At 40.1% G+C, this 22,520-nt stretch overlaps 2 protein-coding genes across 2 annotated transcripts in view; one reads left to right on the top strand and one right to left on the bottom strand.

Annotated features, from left to right (window-relative positions):
- The window catches only part of tmem102 (transmembrane protein 102), a 32,362-nt gene extending 13,603 nt beyond the window's left edge, over positions 1-18,759 (bottom strand). The window contains exons 1-2 of the mRNA XM_085349697.1: positions 18,631-18,759; positions 16,482-16,693 (exon numbers count right to left, since the gene is read on the bottom strand). Coding sequence (XP_085205823.1) covers positions 16,482-16,683 — 202 coding nt within the window. The 5' untranslated portion in view covers positions 16,684-16,693; positions 18,631-18,759. The remainder of the gene's footprint in view (positions 1-16,481; positions 16,694-18,630) is intronic.
- LOC146636836 (E3 SUMO-protein ligase ZBED1-like) lies at positions 172-1,700 on the top strand. Its single transcript, XM_085349698.1, has 3 exons — positions 172-589; positions 887-1,037; positions 1,143-1,700. Exons 1-3 carry the CDS (start codon positions 285-287, stop codon positions 1,587-1,589), a joined length of 903 nt encoding a protein of 300 aa, XP_085205824.1. The 5' UTR covers positions 172-284; the 3' UTR covers positions 1,590-1,700.
- Positions 18,760-22,520: the final 3,761 nt, after the last annotated feature.

The following is a 22,520-nucleotide window of genomic DNA, read 5'->3' as shown; positions in this document are numbered from 1 at the left end:
ATCCAGTCATCGTAACTGACAATGCTGCAAATATGGTGCGAGCTGTAGAAATAACGGGCTGGTTGCACATTGGTTGTTTTGCCCACACACTCAATTTAGCTTCACAAGCAGGACTGAAAGTTCCAGCTGTTGCTCAGCTGCTTGGCCGAGTGAGACGCATAGCATCCTTTTTTCATCGCAGCACTGTTGCAAGTCGCAAGCTTAAAGAGAAGCAAAAGATACTGAATCTACCTGCCCATAAGCTGGTGACTGATGGGGTGACCAGATGGAACAGCACATTGGAGATGCTGGAACGCTTCCTAGAGCAACAACCAGCAATCTCTGCAGCTCTACTCTCACCTGAAGTGAGGAGAAGTGACAGTAATCTCTGTAGTCTTACAGAGGCTGACATAACTGATGGAGAAGATATAGTGAAAGCTTTGAAGCCGCTGAAAGCAGCCACACTGGTTATGTCTGAAGAAAAGTCCCCGACCCTTTCCATCATTGCACCTCTGCATGCACAGCTGCTGGAGAAGATGATCAGTGTCTCTCATGACTCCTCACTGATTAAAGACCTCAAGACTGCTGTATACGACAACTTGAAGTCAAGGTATGTTTATGAATTGTGTGTATATGCCATGAATGAGTGTAACTGTATGGATGCATGTATTACATGAAAATTCTTATTATAGTGAAAAAATCTATATATTATAAAAATGTTAGTTAAGCCCTCTTGTCTAGTAATAGGCCTTTTGATTTTATATCTATCTATCTATAGATGTTTATATATAAATTATGGAAACAAAGTCGTATATTAATGTTTCTGATCTTGCATGAGTGTATGTAACCATGCACATGTATATCCAACATAATAAACTGAGTTAAATGTGCAAAATCTCTTTTCAAGATATGTGGCCCTAAAGGACAAGCTCTACATTGCATCAGCATTAGATCCTCGCTTTAAGGCCCTGCCATTCTTGTCCAAAGAGACCTGTAACAACACATTCTCTCAGTTGGTGTTGGAAGCAGCAGGTTTGGAGAACGTGGACACAGCTATTGTGAGTTACAGAAACAAAAACAAAAAATTATTGGTTTTTTTGCACTACTCGAGTTAGAATATAAATAGTAATTTCTTTATTAATTAAGTTTTCATTTTTCTACAGCGACAGTCTGATGGTGACACATCTGAGGAAACTGTCCCTGACATCTCTCTTGGTGGTGTTGATGAAGTGGATTATGCCCCTCCAATTAAGAGGTCAAAGGACTCTGCATTAATTTTTCTCCTTGGGCCAGCCTACTCAACAAAAACCACAGCACCACAGAAAACACCAACTCAGAAGGCAAAGGAAGAAGTGAATCGATACAGGGACGTTGAGCCTGTTGCACTTTCTGAGGATCCTTTGATCTGGTGGAGGGACCATGAAAGGGAGTATCCTCTCTTGGCTCTACAAGCAAAGCAGTATCTTTCCATACCTGGGACCAGTGTTCCTTCTGAACGAGTGTTTTCAACTGCTGGTGACATTGTTACCGCACAAAGGAGCTGCCTGACTCCACAACATGTAGACCAGCTTCTCTTCTTGCAGAAAAACCTTACAGTCTCAAAGAAGTGAGAGGGTAGTTATAAATAAGGCTAAATTGCATTAGTTTCACAGAGGTTTTACAATACTGTTCAATATGTTTTCATTTTTTGAAGTATTTTAAAAGGCAGTTTTTCATTTTCTGATCGGTCAGTTTCTGTCAGTTCACTTGTACATGCTGTGTTATACTGTCTCCAAAACACAATAGTGGATTTCAGAAAAGCTGTGTGAGACACTAACAGCAAAACTATTTCTCTGAGGTTTTACTGATGTTTACAAAAGATGTGTTCTATTTGCACTGGATCCCTGATCCACTTGAAATGTATGTATGAAAAAATATATATACTAATGTTAATTAAAAATTACATTATTTAACTGCTTTAGTATCTGTTCTTAATTTTGAAATTTATGTAATTCATTCACAAGGCTTAGAGGGTTCTTTTGACAGTACATATACAAGGTGAATTATCATAATTTTATATATATTATGGTTCATATAATAATATTTCGGACTGATTCAAAATCGAATCGAATCAAATCGAATTGAATCGAATCGTGGATCGAATCGATTCGGGACCTTGTGAATCGGAATCGAATCGATTCTAGAAATCAGTGACGATTCCCAGCCCTAGTGCTCAGGTGCTGGATATAAACAGTGCACACAGAGCATGTTTACCTATGCTAATAATAATAATAACCCAATCCAACTACATTTGCATCCTATATTCAGAAATGTAAATAGTCAGGGAGCAAAAGAGCTCCATAAACTGACACATCCAATAACTGCACACCTCGGCATCAGTGACAAACTCTAGAGCCTATTAACACGCAAAACAAACCCAGCACAAGCTCCACTGCCTCCTTGGATTATATTCAACATCAGTCCCACAATAATATATTCAGATCTTTTTCCCCCCAGGTCTCCTTCGGTCCTCGCTCGGGTTTTGAGCAGTTACACATGAACGAGTTCAGTGTATCAGTTAATGTCACACTTGCTGAATTTTATATGAAGGCTCAGTCACTCCGTCCATCGCGACGCTCTGTGTTTGGAAATGTTCAAATGTCTTCTTTTGAAGTATAGACGGGAGCTCGTTTGAGACACTTAATGAAGGCAGAAATTAAATTAGTCAAATTAGGAGAAAATATGAATGGTGAGGGTTTAATTGTTTGTAACGAAGAGGTGATTTTCTCGTGAAAAACTTTGGAGAGCCTGCGAGTGAGCTGTGAATCCAGCGCCTCACGTAGCTGCACCCTCCTCCTTTGACTGTTATCGGTTGACAGCTACTGCCCAAATTATTCCCTTTTCTTACCCTCGGGAATACTTCCGAGTGTGATTATGAAGGAGCAAAAATGACAGTGTCAACCACAGTTATTAAAATGAGCAGATACTGTCACCCAGTGTCAGAATATTTCTTATTTAACATGATAAATACAACAAGTTCAATTACAATGAATGACGTCTGTGGCTATGTTCAGTCACAGGATGCAGACGGTTGCAACAATTTAGTGTTTCGCAGTCATTTTCACTGACACGCCAGCTTTCTGATCGTTTAGATTTGAAGCTACAAGGTGCCAAAAAAAGGTGTCAACAATGACTATCGCTTATGGCAGGCAAGATGCTGTTCATCTGTGCTGCCTGGCACTGGTGAGCCTGAGCTGACGGAAAGTGAACAGAAACCAAGCCTAACTAATCCAGCACAAATATTTCATTCATCTTTTCTGTCTGCAGCGCCGTGATTCTTGCGTACCTGCCAAGAACGAATGAAGATGGGCTCTTAAATACAAAATGGCATTAACTGAGAATTGATGAGAGAGAGGAGACCACGTGGAGCCACCAGCCCAAGCCAGCGATAAAAACTACAGCTGGACCCGGAGCATCTGAGGCAGAGAAGTCACAGCACCCAGCTGCGAATCAGTCACGCAGAAGCCCACCAGCGAGAGCGGGCGAGAGCGGGAGACCGGCCAGACACGGCTTGGACCACAGCGAGCTGCTTTCCCACAGGGATGCCGCTGCTGTTTTGACGGTTCAAATTAAACCAAAAGGGATTTTTTTCCTCCCGCCCCTCACAAAAATGAAATATGCGTCGCAACATGTGAGAGTGTATGAAACTGCTGCAAAGGTTGAGGGGACAAATTCAGTGCTGGATAAATGCACTATATTAAAGCGTTGAAGGAGAATAACATGTTCTGCTCTGACTGGCTTCTCAGTGTTTGGATACTGCTGCTGCCCAACTGTGGAAAATAAGCTATACAAGCTAAGAAAATATGCAAGTCTCTGCATTTTGTGCACAATCCTTGCATAATTAAATGGCTTTGCCAATTTGCTATGTGCTCTTCACAAATAGCAAAGATTATGTTTGATTCATTTCATTCCTGTGTTACTACCAGTGTTGGTCAAGTTACTTGAAAAAAGTAATCAGTAACTAATTACTGATTACTCCCCCCAAAAAGTAATCCCGTTACTTTACTGATTACTTATTTTCAAAAGTAATTAATTACTTAGTTACTTAGTTACTTAGTTACTTTTTAAAAACACGATTTACAACCTGAAGAGGTGATAAAGTGATAGATCTTTCAGCCCAATTCTACTTTTTCTACATAATCCATCATACAAAATGTAATCAAATGGAAAAGTCTCTTTTTTTAACTTGTTTTATTAGTTTTAATCTTTTAACTTTATGCATCAAGCAAAACATTTAATTATATGCAACATTCTCTGACTTGAATAAATTAGTTTAACATTTAAACCTATTTTCTACACATTCCAGCACATAAAATAAAATATTTTTTGTGTTTTCACTCACTCTTTCAAACAGATGCAAGTAAAACACAGCAGAAAATAAATAAAGTCAAAGACTCAGCGGTCCTTTTGCTCTATTTTCACCTGTAAAGCAGGAGCAGGGTAGGCGGAGGGTTACCCTGGTGCAGGTGTGCTGCGGTCAGTTGAAGAATCCGCGCGAGTGTCTCTGTGAGTTTCCCATCACGTCGTAGCTACTCGGTGCTTGCTCGGAAGTTTAGGGTTTTTTTTCGCTGTAAAAAGAAGTTTTCTTCCCACGCACGATGGACGCTAATGTTTTTGTCACTTTTTATGGAATCAAACTCAAAGTAAGGTCAGTACTTCCACACTTTAAACGCTGCACGCTCATACTCTCTCCCGCACTCGATATATTATCCATTGTTGATCTGCACACAGCTGCTGTCACCAACGTCGCACTTGCTTACGTCACTGTCATGAGACATTCTCGCAAAAAAAATCACGGTTTTAGTAACGCAGTAACGCAGCGTTCCTACGGGAAAGTAACGGTAATCTAATTACCGATTTTGCAATAGTAATCCCTTACTTTACTCGTTACTTGAAAAAAGTAATCAGATTACAGTAACGCGTTACAAGTAACGCGTTACTGCCCATCTCTGGTTACTACAGCTTCACTAGCTGAATGCACGAGGCCATGTTTGGATATTAAAGAGCAAGGCTGCTTCAAGCTGCTTTAAGATCTTCATACAAATGTAATGAATGACAGTGTTCGAGCACCGTTTTCAAACTTACATTACATATTATTGAATAATAATAAAAAAAGATTAGTCAACTGATGGAAAATTAATCCATTTATTTTATTTTCTAAACAAGCAACAACCTCCAGGGCTAAAAAAGAAAACAGCAGTCAGCCAAAACTTAAGTTCCTCTAGTGGCCACATGAGGTTGGATCCAAAACAGTCAGCCCCCGTGAACTTGTAATTTCTTTAACAATAAGACAAATGAATGCAATTATTATACAAATGAGCAACTTAAAAAGGAATTCAAGGTAGAACAGGGTATAACAATGGTTCACTTTAATAGTCGAAGCTTATATGCAAACTTTCAATCCATCAAAGACTACATAACACAGTTTGAACAGCCATTCAATGTGATAGCCATATCGGAGACCTGGATAACTCCTGGAAAAGAAGAAGACTTTAAAATAAATGGATATGAATTCCTTCATGTAGACAGGATCAACAAGAAAGGAGGTGGGGTGGCACTTTACATTGATAAAAACCTAAAGTACAAAAGAATGGGAAGAATGACAACTGTTATTGATGGAGTGATGGAATGTTTATCAGTGGAAATAAGTATAGAAAAAAGGAAAAACCTAATTGTCAGTTGTATATATAGAACACCAGGATCTAAGATTGAGATATTTAAGGATAATATGGAGGACTTATTTACAAATATAAATCAGAAAAGAATGTTTATTTGTGGGGACTTTAATATTGACTTATTGAATCCAAATCATAATAAGAGTACAGAAGAATTTATTGATTCCATGTACAGCATAGGTTTATTTCCACTGATAACAAGACCGACCAGAATAACATCTCATTGTGCAACTCTATTAGATAATATATTTACAAATATAATAGAAGGAAAGATAAAAAGTGGGCTGTTAATCAATGATATAAGTGACCATTTACCAGTCTTTGCATCGTATAATTGCCATTATAAAGTGAACAACGATGGACATAAGATTATTTACAAAAGAATAAGAACAGAGAAGACCTTAAATTGTCTTAGAAATGAACTTTTAAAGCAAGATTGGAATATTGTATATGAACAAACAGAAGTTAATAAAGCTTACGAAGGATTTTTAAGAACATTTAACACATTACTTGATAAAAACTGCCCAGTAATTGAAATCAATAGGAAACACAACTATGCAGGAAGACCATGGATGACAAAAGGACTACAAAATGCCAGCAAAAAAAAAAGAATACCCTATATCGAGAATTCATAAAAAAGAGAACAATAGAAACTGAAATGAAGTATAAAACTTACAAAAATAAATTAACTAATATAATGAGATCCTGTAAAAGAGAGTATTACATTAAAAGGTTAGAACACAATAAAGATAACACAAGAGATATATGGAATGTATTAAACAGAATAATCAAAAATGAATCAAGGAATAATGATTACCCTGGGTACTTTATAGAAGGGACAAGAAGTATTAATAACATGGAGGAGATAGTAAATGGCTTTAATGAATTCTTCGTAAACATAGGGCCAAAACTGGCAGAAGAAATAAAGGTTGATGGAATAGAAAGGGACACTGGTGAAAATATTGAAAGGAATAGTAGCTCAATGTTTTTAAGAGCAGTGGAAGAGAAAGAGATTTATGACATGGTTAGAGGACTTAAGAACAAAACCAGTACAGACTGGAATGATATTGATATGGTAACGGTAAAGACAGTTATTGATGGTATCGTAAAACCATTAAAATATATATTCAACTTGTCGTTTCAAAAAGGAGTTTTTCCACAAAAAATGAAAGTTGCTAAAGTTATTCCCATTTACAAAACCGGTGAAAGACATCATTTTACAAACTATAGACCAGTGTCAATACTCTCCCAGTTCTCTAAGATACTGGAAAAACTCTTCATAAAAAGATTTGACAGTTTTGTGGAAAAATATGAATTAATGACAGATAGTCAGTATGGGTTCAGAAACAACAGATCAACAGCTTTGGCACTGATAGATTTAATGGAAAAGATAACGGAATGTATGGATAATAAGAGGTATGCGCTCGGAGTTTTCTTAGATCTAAAGAAGGCGTTTGATACTGTTAATCATGAAATTCTATTAAAAAAACTGGAAAAGTACGGGTTTAGGGGAGTGGTTTTGGAATGGTTAAAAAGCTATGTAGGGAATAGGCAACAATATGTACAAATAAATGAATATAAATCTAATTTGATGGATATAGCTTGTGGAGTACCTCAAGGTTCAGTACTGGGTCCAAAAATGTTTATTATGTACTTAAATGATATCTGCAGAGTATCGGAGATTTTAAAGTTTGTAATATTTGCAGATGACACAAATATACTGTGTTCAGGTGGGGAATTGCCACAGGTTTTGGAAATGATCACACAGGAATTAACGATATTAAAGAAGTGGTTTGATATAAATAAATTATCATTGAATCTCGATAAAACCAAATTTATGTTGTTTGGAAACCAAAAGAAAAACATCGAAGTAGAAATATGTGTTGACAATGTATATTTAGAAAGAGTAAATGAAATAAAATTTCTTGGGGTGATCATTGACCACAAGCTCTGTTGGAAGCCACACATTACTTATGTTCGGGGGAAATTGGCACGGGGCATTGCCGTCCTGGGAAAAGCAAAGCATATGTTGGATCAGAAAGCACTGCACATTTTATACTGTGCTTTACTACTGCCATATATGAGCTACTGTGTAGAGGTCTGGGGAAACACATACAAAAGTAACACACAAACAATAACTATAATACAGAAAAGGGCCATTAGATTAATAAATAATGTAGGGTACAGGGACCATACAAATGCACTCTTTGTCAAAATGCAAGCTATTAAATTCCAAGACTTGGTGAAGCTTAAAACAGCGCAAATAATGTATAAAGTCAGAAATAAATTGCTTCCCAAAGAAATCTGTAAATTGTTCATAGAAAGAGAAGGTGGGTATAACTTAAGAGGGAAATGGAATTTAAAAATACAAAGTGCTAGAACAACTTTAAGAACTATGTCAATCTCAATTGCAGGAGTTAAATTATGGAACAGTCTAACAGAAGAAATAAAAGACAGTCAAAACATAAAACAGTTTAAAGTAAAATATAAAAACCTAATTTTAAATAAGTATAAGAATGAAGAAAACGGGGTTAACCCAGGATGGTAATGTTGCTGGTAATGGTGTTGCGGTTCTTTTTTGGTTGTTTTTTTGTTTTTTTGTTTTGTTTTGGTTTGTTGTTTTTCCATAACTTGTGTATCTGCAAATATACACATTCTGTATTTTTCATATGAAAGAAACTATACTGTGGTGGGGCTTGCTAATTTCTTGTTTTTGATTTATGTATGTTATGTTTTGTTTTACTTCATATGTTTATATGTTTCATATGTTGTTTGTTTAATTTAAGACAAAAAAAAAAAATTAAATGAATGAGAGGTAAAACTTGAGGGGGTAGGGACAAATAAGTAAATACTTCAGCCTACTCCTTTTCAAACAAATAATGGAATGATATTTTGTAATGATTGTGAAGGCACATGTTTGAAATGTTTGAAATAAAAATGAACTGAACTGAACTGAACTGAACTTAACATGTTTACATCTTTGGTGTAGAAGGATGATTTCCCTCGTTAGAGGAACCGCTCGTCAAATCGTCCACATGCATCGTTAAGGGTGCAATAAATAATATTTTACGGTATAGTCAGGACTATCACAATCATACTCTGAGTAATGTGAGTACATCTGTCTTTGCAGTGCACCAATTAAAATTATGGATGAATCTTGCTAATCACATTTGCTAGCATTAGCTGCTAACTTTAACCTCTCGTCTAAATATGGTAACTTCCTGCTCCTGAAAACCAGCACGGCCACACCTAAAAGACTAACTCTGAGGCCAAAAACACAAACTGGGAGACGTCACAGGGGCCACATCCATCTTTCATTTACAGTCCATGTTTTCCAGCTGAAACACTGAAAATGTCACTCGTTCCAGCTTCTCAAATATGAACAGACGGTTCAGTTAATAATTAATGGAATATATTTGAGTTTTTGGACTGTTGGCACAACAAAACAAGTTATATAAATGTGCCTTCAAGAGCTTTGGGATATTACAATAGACAATCACCAAAACACCTAAAAATAAAATAGGGGCAAATATATTTATAGACTGTATGTTTCAGTGCTAAAGGCCAGCGCCTGCAACATTCACAGAACCACGATAACTTCATGAAATGAGATTATAGTGATATCGCTGGTAAAAATCACTCAGATGTTCACTAATAAGTTCACAGCTCAAGGTGACCTTTTCACTCATCCTTCTTCTGACTTGGACAAAAGCAACTAAGGTGCTGATGGCACTTCTCAGTCTAACCACCCCCACTTATCACTCAAATGGGCACACAGTCAAGAGGTCTAAGTGTGAAAAATAGCAGCAAAGCAGCTGACATAGGCGAGAACGGAGGTCACTGTAACTAAGGAAAGGCGGAGATCTGATGTATACTCAGAATTTACTGCTACGTTTTTAGAACTGATACCGAATCCAGTTATGACCAAGAGAATGACATGCATAACTGCAACAAACCACAATGACTGAGTCAATAAACATACATTTTAACATATGCTTCTATCCAGAATAATTTGTACAGATGCTGCTTCACACATTTCCACCAAACAAACAGCTCATGCCAGCACCAAACACCAACCCAGGTGCTACAAAAACTCCTCTGTCCAAATCTGAAAAATGCCGAATATCCCTCCCAGTGATCGACTCACCACTAATGTCAAGTACGAGGAAGAAAAGTTCTCATTTGACTTTTGTTTTTTAATATACCGTAATTGTCGGGCTATAAGCCGCTACTTTTTGCACAAGCTTTGAACCCTGCGGCTTTTAGTCAGGTGCGGCTTTTCTATGGATTGTCCATGATTTTTGTGATATCGTAAGACGATTTGTTTTGTTTGTTCCGCTGTTGTACGGCACTACGTTGCCTGGCGGAAGGATCGGGGTTCAAGAGTGGTATGTTAGTCACATGTCCGTCCGCCAGGCAACATAGTGCCGTACGAAGTAGCGCGAAAAACAAACTTCAAAGTAGCGCTACGCATTCAGCGGGAGTCGTGGATGACGAGCGGCGATAAACTTGCGAAAAGCAAGTTATGCCCAACTCCACCGGTGGATTCTGACAGCGTGGAAAAGTGCGAAAACATCCACGATCACCAACGGATTTTGAAGGGCTGGACTGCTGCATGATGGAGAGGAGGACACCGCCACGGCCCTTCAGAGGGTGTTCGACTCTGACACTGACAACGAGGATTTCTTTGGTTTTGAAAGTGACAACGAAGGAGAGAAGCGGAGAGTGGATGACGAAGCCATCCTGAGCCTGTTCGTTTCCGACATTGGAGAAGAGGACTTTGGTGGTTTTAGAGCGCAGGAAGAAGAGAAAGATGGTGAATGACTGACTTTTCTTCTTGTTAAAGCCGTGTCACTGCACCTGAGCCTAAAAGGTAGTCCGAATCTATTTTCTGGTGTGCTGTAGGTTACTGTTATGTACTACATGTGCAAATATGTACCCATAACTTGTTTTTCAAAATATTAATAAAAGGGGTGTGTCCCCAAACAGCCGTCTCTTTCCTGACAATTCCCTTTGTGCATATTCTCTTACATATGATGAGTCAACATTGAAACACCTGCGGCTTTTAGTCAGGTGCGGCTAATGTATGTACAAAGCAGGATTTTCCCCTGATTTTAGCTTGTGCGGCTAATATTCAGGTGCGCTTTGTAGTCCGGGAAATACGGTATACAGTTTGTTAAAACTGTTTTTTCTTCAAACATTCATACACAGTGTAATTCTTCAACATTTCAACCTACAACTGAGAACTTTTCGGATAAAAATGTCAGAATCTGGGCCGATGCTGAAGAACACTCGTGACTTTTTTAACTTGGATCAAAAGTAATTCCTTCTCCCCGACATCAGGAGGGGGAAGATGAACTCTGAACTAAACTCGCTAACAAACTTTAAGATCTGTGATGCTGGGTTAAGGGTACGTCTGGGCCCACACCGGATCGTCTGCTCCGCCGGCAGCGTGGATCTATTTCTGCCCTCATCACACTTTTGTTTTTCAAAAGACATCCACAGTAGCCCCCCCGCCACTGTAGCCTGAAGGCAAAACCACAGTGTTTACTCAGATGCTGGGTAAATAAGGGCCTCTTCTTGAATCTGTCACGCTGTGAGGGGAAATCGCTGGGTACACCGGGTGCGTGCGCGTGCATAAGAGTTTAATCTCTTTTCTCCTTCCTTTTCTCTGACAGTGTGCAAATCCCAGCGGGGATCCCTTTGCAGCTCAAACTTTAGAAAAGGCTGGCAAAAAAAAGCTGAAGCGAAGCCACTAGTGTACGGCATCGACACGCCAGCACCTTTGCAGCCCCTCCAACAGCAGGCCGGCATGCTTTAACAAGGCCCCTCCATCAAGATATTTGCTTTTCGCTGCTGCTTCTCCTCCTCCGCAGCGCCTCGAGAGGCACAGAAGCTGCTAACGTGGCTACCGCCGCATACTTAACTTTATATTCCTAGAACGCAAACTGTCTTCCTCAGTGGAAGGTGCCAAACTTTTTCTGTTTTTTTCCTTTCCCCTTTCCATACGCAGTTGGAGCTGTCACAGCAGGTGGTGAGGCACAGGCTATGAAAATGCTAGCAAACCATTGGTGATTATGCAGGCAAAAGATGCCTCAAAAACCAAGAAAAAAATAAGAGCGTTAGAGAGAGAGCTTCTCAACCAAGATAGAGCAAAGAGGAAAGCAGAGGGCTTTGCAACACAGTCATGAAAAATGAGAAGTGAGCAAAAGAAAAGGCTAGAAAGAAAAAAAAAAAACAACTTTTACACAGAAACAGGAATATCTGCTGCACTTGGTGACACAATGATACGATAAAAAAAAAAAAGCCAAGTTCCATCTTGATTTGTGTGATTTCTCCCCGGGGGAAGCAGCCCGTTTGATGAAGCTATTTCAGCTTAGAGGAGGAGAAGCCTTGAAACTTAGAGAAGCTGTCTGTCAAGCAATGCTACAGTACTGATTTGACAGGAATAGCAATTCTGGGTGATCCAGGCATCTCTGTGAACTGACAAGAGGATCTACAGCAATGTAAAACTTGGTAATAAAAATACACACGGGAGAAAGAAGTGTGTATATATTAAAAAAAACGACCTGAAACTTTCTGGCCAAACACGCCTCATTTCAAGAAAGAGGGGCTGGCTGACAGGAGACAGCAGGGAGGGAGGAGAGTGCCACCTATTGGACAAACAAACACACTCCGCTTGTTACTAATAAACACAATCTGAGCATCAAGTCTTAACAAAGCCAGCCCGCCATGTGTGCGATCAAACTACACACTAAATATTTTTAAATCCAATTAACTCTAATCACTAATTAATTAATTAATAAGACCAACGATAATTCTTACTCGAGCGTTTCCAGAAAAACTAAGCAGATACAATCATCTCAGTTAACACTGTGTCGTTGGTCACACGCAAGAAAGAATTCAAAGAGGTCACTTTGATTTGTGACTCTCTGGATAACTGACTTTGTAGCGTCACACTGATGCCATACTACATTCTGTTATGGTCTCCTGTGCGATGTCAGCTTCATGTACAGTATTTGGAATACATATAGAATTACACGTGTGCCCTTGCAGGGCTACTGCAACACACAGCAGCACCGAACACTTTGTGTGTGAGCTGGAGAGTGAAGCATTATGGTTTCCTGATCAGTTTGGACTTTATGCAAACTTCTGAGTAAGTCTGAGCACTGGATTTGTTTTGTAAAGAAGAAAGTGGATTAATAAACCTCGCATTGTTTTCTACAAGAGGACTTTGGGGTGAGTTATCTGGATTAAGTAAGGAACATGTGCCGGCTCCCAGCTTACCCTGTGCAATTCTAAGTGTGGCTTCTACACCTATTGTTACTCTTGACTAGGGCTGCACGATATTAGGAAAACCTGTGATGTGTGATAACTGTGATCAATACTGCGATAATGATATGACTTGCGATAAAATAAATAGCAAAAAAAAAAAAAAAACAAATACATAATTTCCGTTTTACTGCACAGTTTTATTTAATGAAAGCTGCTGTATTAGCAGTGTAACAACAAAGTGCACTTTAACATTGAAACATTGCCCACATAAGAAAATTCTGAAAGACATCCTTCCCGGTCTCTAGAATTAGTTTTAAATAAACATAACTTAGATTATACTGCAAATTATCTCAGTGCAGTTGTTCATCATTTTACCACTCACCAAGCAGTTATGATGTAAGTCAAAACTGGAGAGGAAACTTCACTGTAGTGCTTGCGTAGTTTTCAGCTTGGCTCAGTTCAAACGTGACGGTCCTGCGGCATGTTTCGTACATTTGTGGAATGGCGACATGGGAAAAGTAGTTTCGTGAGGGGATGCGGTATCTCTGGTCCACTTTATGTATCAGACTGGTGAAGCCCTCTCTGCTAACTGTATTTATAGGCATCATGTCTTTGTCAAAAAATGTGTAATGGCCTCTGTTATTTCTTTGTACCGCTTCGACGTTTTCTCATAAGTTGTTCCACTTGAAAAACTCGGATACAGAGACGGCTGTTGGACTGCTGCGCTCTTTGTCTTAACATTAGCAACCTTTGTTTGGCTAGCCCTGTCTTTCTGGAACTCTTCAAACAGTTCTCTGTGGTTGTATTTGAAGATGATGGTGGAGATTAGTCGTGTTTCCTCTGGTGGTTGCCACGAGTGTTCGGCAAGTTTTGCAGAGCACCTGTGTTTGGAGAACGTCGTCTTTATCAAATCCAAAGTACCTCCAAATAAGTGAGGTACTATTTTTTTTTTTTTAGGCACGAGTTCAGTAGCGTTCTCGTCACGCGTCTCGCCCTCAGCCTTTACAACTCTGACTCGTTGCTGCAGCGTTGTTCGCTCCCCACCTGCGTAGGAGGCGGGCCTCTAATCCATTTGATTGGTTAATGCCTTGAAGGGCTCTATTCGACTGGTCAAATGTGTAAAGGGGTTTCTTTGATTGGTAAATTCTTTAAAGCACGTGTGTAAACATTTTAAGGTACCCAATTATCGCAGTTTACGTCGTCTTTTGCGATGGGCCCATCGCGCAGGCTGATATTGCGATGACAATAAGTTTTCGATTTATTGTGCAGACCTACTCTTGACTGTTTACACATAATAAAACAACCTGACAGGTTGAGGAGAACTATGATAGCATGTGGAGTCTGCACATTGTCCCTGTGCCTGTGTGGGTTTGGGTACTCGGGCTTCCTCCCACAGTCCAAAAACGTGCTTGTTAGGTTTACTGGTGATTCTAAATCAGCCATCAATGAGGCAGATGTTTGAATGTTTGAACTGCAGAGCATAAAGCAGTTTATAAACACGTGGTTAAAATGTGATTTAGAGTCTAAAGAGCTTTGACCGGTCAGTAGGATGGGAAAAATGCTACATGAATGCGACTGCGTGACATTATCTGTCTCCTTGTGATAAAGGCTAACTCATTCACAAGTGAACATGAACGAGGTCGACCCTGATTCGCTGCGTTCTAGCTCATCCACAGTGCTTTGCTTTCATTACATGCTGAGAGAGAGAGAGAGAGAGAGAAACTCTCTGCCGTGTCTCTCGTTTTCACTTCCATGTCAAGAAACAAACATCGACATAGCGAATGTTTGTGCTAAGTGCTACGACCAGCACGTGTTTACAAATGCTGGATCTGGGTCTGTGAGATCGGCTCTGCCGCCGCCAACTTGCTGTTCTGACCAGCTTCTATAGAGAAAACCAAACTTTAGTGCTCGTTTTCAATCTTCAGATGAAAACTAAGCAACAAGAAATACCTTTACACACGTGAGAGGCTGCTTTATTGTTTAAAAAAGATTTGATTTTATTCCCGCAGTCTTAAACACACCGCAACAGATTTCTGGGGAATGTACTTTTCTTGATTTTAATTTCAGACTTCTTAATGACCCACTGGAGCTTCAGTGCATACGGAAGGATTAAATTAAACATACTGTACCTGGTCTACGCTGTTCATTATTTTCCTGCATGCTGGCTCCCAACATGAGCCACGAAACGAAAGAGAATCCTCTCACACTTAAATGGGAACTCTTTTTGCCTCAATTATATTTCACTACGAACAAAAACTGTCAAAAAGAAATGACCTCGCTGTACTAAAGTCTGACGAGTAGTTCGACACAAATCCAAACCGCTTTTCACTCGTCACTTTTTCATTGTACTTGAAGAGCCTTGTGATGCACTAAATCTACAGGGACAGGCAAATCAGCACATGCACAGCAGGATGAAGCTGATGACTCTAATCATTATTTCACATTAAGCATGCCAGCACAGATCACTGCATGTTAAGCCAGCACAGCATGGTGTGATTGTGCTGGGCAGAGTCCAGGTGACGACAGCAGGGCGTTGCTAAAAAAGACTCCTCATTGCTCACATAGGTCGCACAGCCCTGGGTAAATAAATGCATGCATGCTTGCTTGACCATAAAGGTGCATTTAACAAAAACAGTGGGCATTACATGAAAAGACGTGCACTGTAAGCAGGCTTCGTGAGAGTGGTGTGCCGACCGAGGCGAGGCTGAAACCTTAGAAGAAAGCGTATTTGCCCCCTTCCTGCCACATTTGGCAGCAAGAACTGCAATTAAGCATTTGTGATAACTGGCAGCGAATCAGTCAGTGCGTTCTGGAACTACTTTTGGTAGGTCAGCCACTCCTGGGAAAGGTGCCCCACTGTTCCAAGTTTTCTCCTTTTGTGGATAATTAACGGCTACTAATGAACAAGAAGCGGAGCTGGAGCCCAACACAGGATGTGAGACTCACTGAAGATACACCTAATGACACTGCTCTGTTATTTGTTTTTAAATAGAGTTACTCGGCAAAGATGATCGCTACAGAAATAGAAATCATACACACGCATACATTTGCATGCACATACAATATAAATCTGTGGGAAACCTTTTCCACCCAGTCCCAATTGATTGCAGCTACAGGAAATGAATGATTACCATCCAAAAAGTTATGCTGTTAGAAATATGTGCTGCACATAAATGGTCTTTAAGAAACCAGTTTGAACTGATTAGAGCTTTGTGACATGTTATGTTTTCCTACTGGAAGGAGCCATTAGAACATGGGTGCAGATGGACATGGTCAGGAACAATACTCAGGTAGGATGAGATTGTACCAGCTGTGCACTAGATTAATGCTAAAGGAGGCCAAACTCAAGCAGGTCATCTTGATAGTGTCTTAAGTCAAAATGCATTGACTTGCTGCCGTGCTATTGGCTAATTAGATATGTGCATTTGTGTCATATCTCTGCAAGGTTCCTGTAACAGTCACGACAGGAAGGGAATCGGAAAGGAAGTGTGTATTAGAAATGAACCTCTCTACCTAGCATGTTGAAGATGAAGTCCTTGGCAGTGTGGACCTCTAAGGCGGTCTGGTCTCCAAACTCCCCCTGCTCCAGCAGTACCAGTTCAGATACCTGTGCCGACAGCTGCTCCAGGGTTGCCCCTGAGCGGAAGTCCACCTCAGAAAGTTTCTTGGCGGGTGCTGGGGAGCGTGGAGTCACCGCGCTCATCAGGGACTCCATCTCTACAACCCTGTTAAATGAGGACAGAGAAAGTGAAACTGTTGTCATTATTTTTAACCTCTGTGCTCAAATGTTGGAAAACCACAATAACCCTACTGTGATGACTAAAGCAGTGGAAACAGCTCCCCTGAGGGACGAATTATACACTCACAGTGCCAGTAATAACTATTTGTTTTAAACTTTACCATTTAGCACACTAGAACAAACCACAGGGCTATCTGTTTACAGGATGTGCCTGACACCAGAGCCTGTGCTCAGACAGTTTTAGTGTTGCAGTCATGTTTTCACCCATATAATATCTGCCTTGTTTTCACCAGCCTTGTGTGAATCATGAGACTCTGAGAGGCACTTTCACAGAGAAACATATGACATTAAGGAACAACCGCCAATGCATCATAACAGCTGAAAAGGTGACACTGATGTTTTGACCAAAACTGCTAAAAGTGGAAATTCCAGCCTTTTTTTAATCATATGAGCACCAATAATTCTTTTTTACCAACACCTATCATGTTTCAATCCAGCTTCATTCACTTTAAATGTCATGAAATTACTTTAATACAATTAACAACAAGCTCTTTCGGCAAGTTGGTAAACTTAGCATTCAAGGTTTCAGTGACCATTACATTTAGCTATTTACATAGCTATTATTTTTTAGCATTTTCAGCCATTGACACTGTTGCAAGAATTTTTGCTAGAGACAAGATTTAGGAAAATCAGAGCCGGTGTTACATTATGAACACGCAACCTTTTGAAAGCAGTAGACTCGCAGTCTTGTAGCCATCCAAAGTTGCAATAAACATGACCAACCAAAGCCTCATGAAGAAAGATACAATAACACATTTACTAAAAGTACTAAAACTAACGATATCGCCTCTACATATTTTTTTTCGTATCTTTCGTAGGTTCCCAAAATCATTTCAGTTAGTTTTAACAAAAGTCTAGTTTTTGTTTTTATTTTCTTTAACTAAAACGTGTTTTTCACGTTAGTTTTGGTTAAATATGATAACCCTGACCTCTTGGAGACACTGTAGAAACACCCCCAGAGTACAAGTGTTCACTTCCTTAAAGGAGAGTCAATGTATCTACAGCAAGTAAAACTCAAAAACATACATACCGTTTAATAAAACCTGAGCTATTACTTTTTTAATGACATTACAGACTTGTAATTTGGTTGTAAACACGACCATGAGCAAAGGAATGAGTCTGTGAAGTTAAATGTACTACATGGTGCCTCAGGTGGCCGGACTAATTGCGGGACAGGAGTTTTTAAAGGGTTTAGCGTATTTGGGAATGCATTACGTCAATGATGTGCTGTTAAAAATACTGCTGTCCTTTAATAGGCTTGAATAATTGCATTAAATAACGTGCTCTGAAAGTAAGAAGCCTAAAAGTTGTAATGTAAACAAAGCTCAGTCGAGCGGAATGATATCTTGGCCCTTGCCCCACCAAACTGGGTCAATTAGCGAGCCAGCCCCCCCACTTCTAGCTGCAAAGCTAATAGCCGAGAAAATTAGCTACACTGCTGTCTAAAAGTCAACGCAGGCTTCTTAAGCGATTCTTTAAAGGCAGCAAATAACGCTGTTCTGCTTAGAAGAGATTGCAATCAGTGTGTACTATCGTATTAGCTCAGGGTCTGACTCGCAGTGATAATGTCGGTGCGGTGCCTCGCCCAGAGTCGGCTAATTTCTTTTATTAGCCAATATTAGCTCATCAAATTAGCATGCTAGCTAACGTGACAGATGGGGACAGTGAATCCAAGCGCAGCGTCATACACACACACACATCCACACTGAAATGTATACACACACACATAACCCATACAGATGCATGCACCCACATGCACACACACTCAGCGAGAGTGGGTGTCGTTAGCTTACGAGTCGCGGTTCACAGTGAAATGATTAGCTGTCAGGCTAAAGCTGCCAAATATCCCAAACGGACACACACCCGTTACACGCTGACGCGAGGGACTCTTCGCTATCTTCTATCTTTAATGTTATTGTGATGCCTTCGCTTCAATCCGCTTTCCTCAGCTGTCATTTCCAACAGGTCCTGGGCACCACCTTTCCCCTGGTAACACCGTCCAGGAAATCATGGTCCTACTCAGAGGATCCAGGGATTAGCGGTGTATGTGGAGAGCACGCCCCGCGTTACAACACTACAAACGGATTTGTGAGGTCAGGTTTATGATTAAAAAATGTGCCTCGCAAAGAAGATAAAGGCAAGAGCTGAAGGTTTGATAGGAGGATTGCACAGCTGGTGTTTTGGAAGGCTCCAAGTCCATCAGAGCAGTGGTGCACAGTGATCCAGCTATCTGCTGGATGCTGGAAAGAAATAAGAAATATTCATCCTGTATGATAAAAATGTCACCTTTAATTTTGAGGTAGGTTATGTAAACTGGATCCTCATGGCATTAGCAATGTCACTCATTGGCTGATTTAAAGATGATGGGGATCAGACACAAATATACTGGATATTATTAATATATTCCCTGTATTTATCTGTTGTATCATATCCATTTTTGTGCTGGTTAAATGCTCCAAAAACAGTGTGATGAAAACCTGAAAGACATCTAGGGTTGTGGTGGAGATTGAGCCAATCCCTGCTGTCAAAGAGTCAGCAGCAGTTACACTCAGGACAGCGCTAACACAGAGAGACAACCATTCAAACACCTATGGCCAATTTGGAGTCACCAGTTAACCTAACATGCATGCTATTAGGCTGTGGGAGGAAGCTGTGGTTGGATGCATTTTCTGCCTCTTCTATAGTTCCAGTTTGCATGGGCAGCACTCTAAGCAAAAACACCCAGACCCCCCTTCTTCCAGCAATTGACTCCAGCTCTTTCACAGAAATGCAGAGCTGAGAGACATAATCTCCCGTGTGTCCTAGACCTGCCGACCAATCGGACACCCTCAACGCACCTCGTCTCTGAGGAGTCATCCTAGTCGGTTACCCAAACCTCCACAGCAGACTATATTTAGTGCAGCGGCTCTACTCCGAGCCCACCCGTTATCTCTAAACATGACCCCAGAAGACAACATTTGGAGCAAGCTTATTTTTGCTCCTTGGATCCGAGATGTTCTGTTAGTCCTGTCCCAAAGTAGGAAAAAAGGAAGGGAGCAAGGCCTGGGGAAGGAGGTCATAAGCAAGCTGCCCAGAATGAGCCTGATGAGTCCTGAGCAGTAGGAGGCTTTGTGGTTAATGTGTCGGTTAAGAACAAAAAGCTTAGCATGTTATGCGTAACTCTTAATGGTACCAACTTTCAGCTGCAAAGCTGAGACCTAGGTAGACAGTCTCAGCTGTGCTGCAAGACCCTGTAATAAAGTTTCTTTAAGTTTGTCATCTTTCTTGTGAAATATTGTGTAACCTCACAAGGAGATACAGTCAAAAATCTTTAGCATCCTCATCCAACAAACTCCAATCCTCTATCCAGATCGTGTCATCTCAGGTCAGATTTGAGATGATCGTGATGACATCCTTGTGGTTTTTATTCTATTTTTTTTTACCCTTAAAGATCTCTTCAGGTGACATTTCAGAGTCGGGTTAAATTGAACTTCTCGTGACACTGAAGTTCAGCTGCAAAACTTTTGGCTCTTTAAGGAGTAACTTCCTTTTTTATATTCCCAAATGATATTTGACTTAGAAAATTTCACACAGGGAAGATGGAATTAAACTCCCAAAAATAAGATGTGTTAAATAAAATGAAGCAATAATGTCTCCCTGGGATCCCCCAGCAGTTGTTCAATACTGGTAGGTGAACCACTTACTGTTTAATATCTGAGGGTAAACCTCGTGTGCACATTCCCAAGTTATTCATATTCTGCATCGCTGCTACATTTCAGTGGATTGATAGCGCCTGGAATAACCTGTCAGACCTCCCCCTCAGCTTGTCAGTGGATCATTACCACCTCACAGTCTGCTATCACACTGTGACAGTGAGAAGAACTGGCCATATACAGCCCAACGCTGTCTGATTCATCAGCCTATCCCGTGCCATAAGAGGAACATTTATCAAGATAATGCTGTACCACACTGCACTTAATAAGCAAGCTGAGGGAGCGACACTAGCTGTCTGCCAAATGAGAGGTAAGAGATAACCATAGCCTTCAGCAGACAGAGTGAGATGCTTCAAAAGAGGAGTGTGATGTCTCTTAAACTCTTTAGTTTTTACTTCCTTTTACTGGGAGAGGAAACGATATGCGAAACATCACTTCATACAGTGGTGTGAAAAAGTGATTTCCTATTTTTTGCATGTTTGTCACACTTAAATGTTTCAGATCATTATCCAAATTCAAATATTAGACAAAGATAACACAAATACAAAGAAAATGCAGTTTCTAAATGAAGGTGTTTACTGTTAAGGGGAAAAAAATCCAAACCTACCGTATTTTCACGACCATAAGACGCACTGTACTAAAAGGCGCAGTCTCAGTTATGTGTGCCATTACTGTATTTAACACACACATAAGGCGCACTGGATCATAGGGCGCAGACAAGTACCGTATGCGTATTTAAAAATAAAGCGGGAGCAAACCCGAGTTCGGTACCTTACTCACATTTTTATTACCAGTAATCATCATCATCAACAACACACAAGCATACAAGTGTGCATATTTAAAAAATAAAGCAGGAGCAAAACAAAGTTTGGTACTCACATTTTTATCATCAATCAAACCTATCGAAGTCCTCATCCTCTGTGTCTGAATTGAACAGCTGCGCTAAATCTCCACCAAACATGCCAAGTTCACTTTCTTCACTGTCAGAGTCACTTTCCGTGCCGTGCGGCTCCTTGGAAATGATGCCAGCTTTTGCGAAAGCTCGAACAACAGTGCCAGCAGACATGTTAGCCCAAGCATCTACAATCCATTGGCAAATTGTGGCGTGACTCGCCCGGCGCTGCCTTCCACTCTTGGTGAAACTGTGGTCTCCATCGGTCATCCATCGCTCCCAGGCCGCTCGCAGCCTTACTTTGAACAGGCGGTTCACACCGATGTCCAGCAGTTGGAGTTCCTTTGTCAGGCCTCCCGGAATGACAGCAAGCTCACAGTTCATTTGTTTCACTAGTTTTTTCACATCGGCTGTGAGATGGGCACGCATAGAGTCACAGATTAAGAGCGATGGCCCAACTCAGACCACTTGCTGGTTGGTGTAGACCAGAATATGAGGCAAGATGGAAGGAAATTGAGAAAGAAATCGAGGGAAACAACATTCAGATTTTTATCTCTGACAAACATTTAATGACAAAGAATAAAAGTGGAATGAATCAAATTGTGAAATTTACATTAGACATATGGCACACAGTAATAGAAAAATGTCAGTTAAAAGAACAATTATTTATACTCAGATGGTTTAGACATGATAAAAATTTCAAGGCAGGACAATTGGACCAAACATTCAAACAGTGGGAACTAAAAGGGATTACAGCAGTTTGTACCCTTATGAAAAACGGAGGACTAATGAGTTTCCAACAACTAAAAAACAAATACAAATTGGAAAATAGAGATTTCTTTAGATATTTGCAAGTTAGGGACTACTACGCAAAACAAATAAAATCTGACTGGCTTGGGAAACCACTGGGGGTTGTCGGAAAAGTAAAAGATTGCTATGAACATAAACAATTTAAAACTATTTCCACCTTCTATAGGTCATTAGAAGAAAATAGACAAGATTCAACACTCTATATTAAAAAGAAATGGGAAGTTGAACTGACCATAAAAATAACAGAGAAAGAATGGCTCAATATGTGTGAATTGCAACACAGTACAACTAATTCGCCGTTGTGGAGGGAATTTTGTTGGAAAAATTTGACACGTTTTTTCATTACACCCAAAATAAAA

Source organism: Diplotaxodon limnothrissa, linkage group LG3 (genome assembly GCF_057381915.1).
Source record: "Diplotaxodon limnothrissa isolate DT_005_m linkage group LG3, D_limnothrissa_male_GT1.1, whole genome shotgun sequence".
Classification (NCBI taxonomy): Eukaryota; Metazoa; Chordata; class Actinopteri; order Cichliformes; family Cichlidae; genus Diplotaxodon; species Diplotaxodon limnothrissa.
This window is presented reverse-complemented; position numbering and strand designations above follow the sequence as displayed.

What these genes read in the sequence shown, in the direction of transcription:
- LOC146636836 (XM_085349698.1), top strand. Translation starts at nt 285, where the DNA reads ATGCTGGAACGCTTCCTAGAGCAACAACCAGCAATCTCTGCAGCTCTA. An exon ending in TACGACAACTTGAAGTCAAG is followed by an intron (nt 590 to 886) that starts GTATGTTTATGA and finishes TCTCTTTTCAAG; the next exon opens with ATATGTGGCCCTAAAGGACA. An exon ending in AGAACGTGGACACAGCTATT is followed by an intron (nt 1,038 to 1,142) that starts GTGAGTTACAGA and finishes ATTTTTCTACAG; the next exon opens with CGACAGTCTGATGGTGACAC.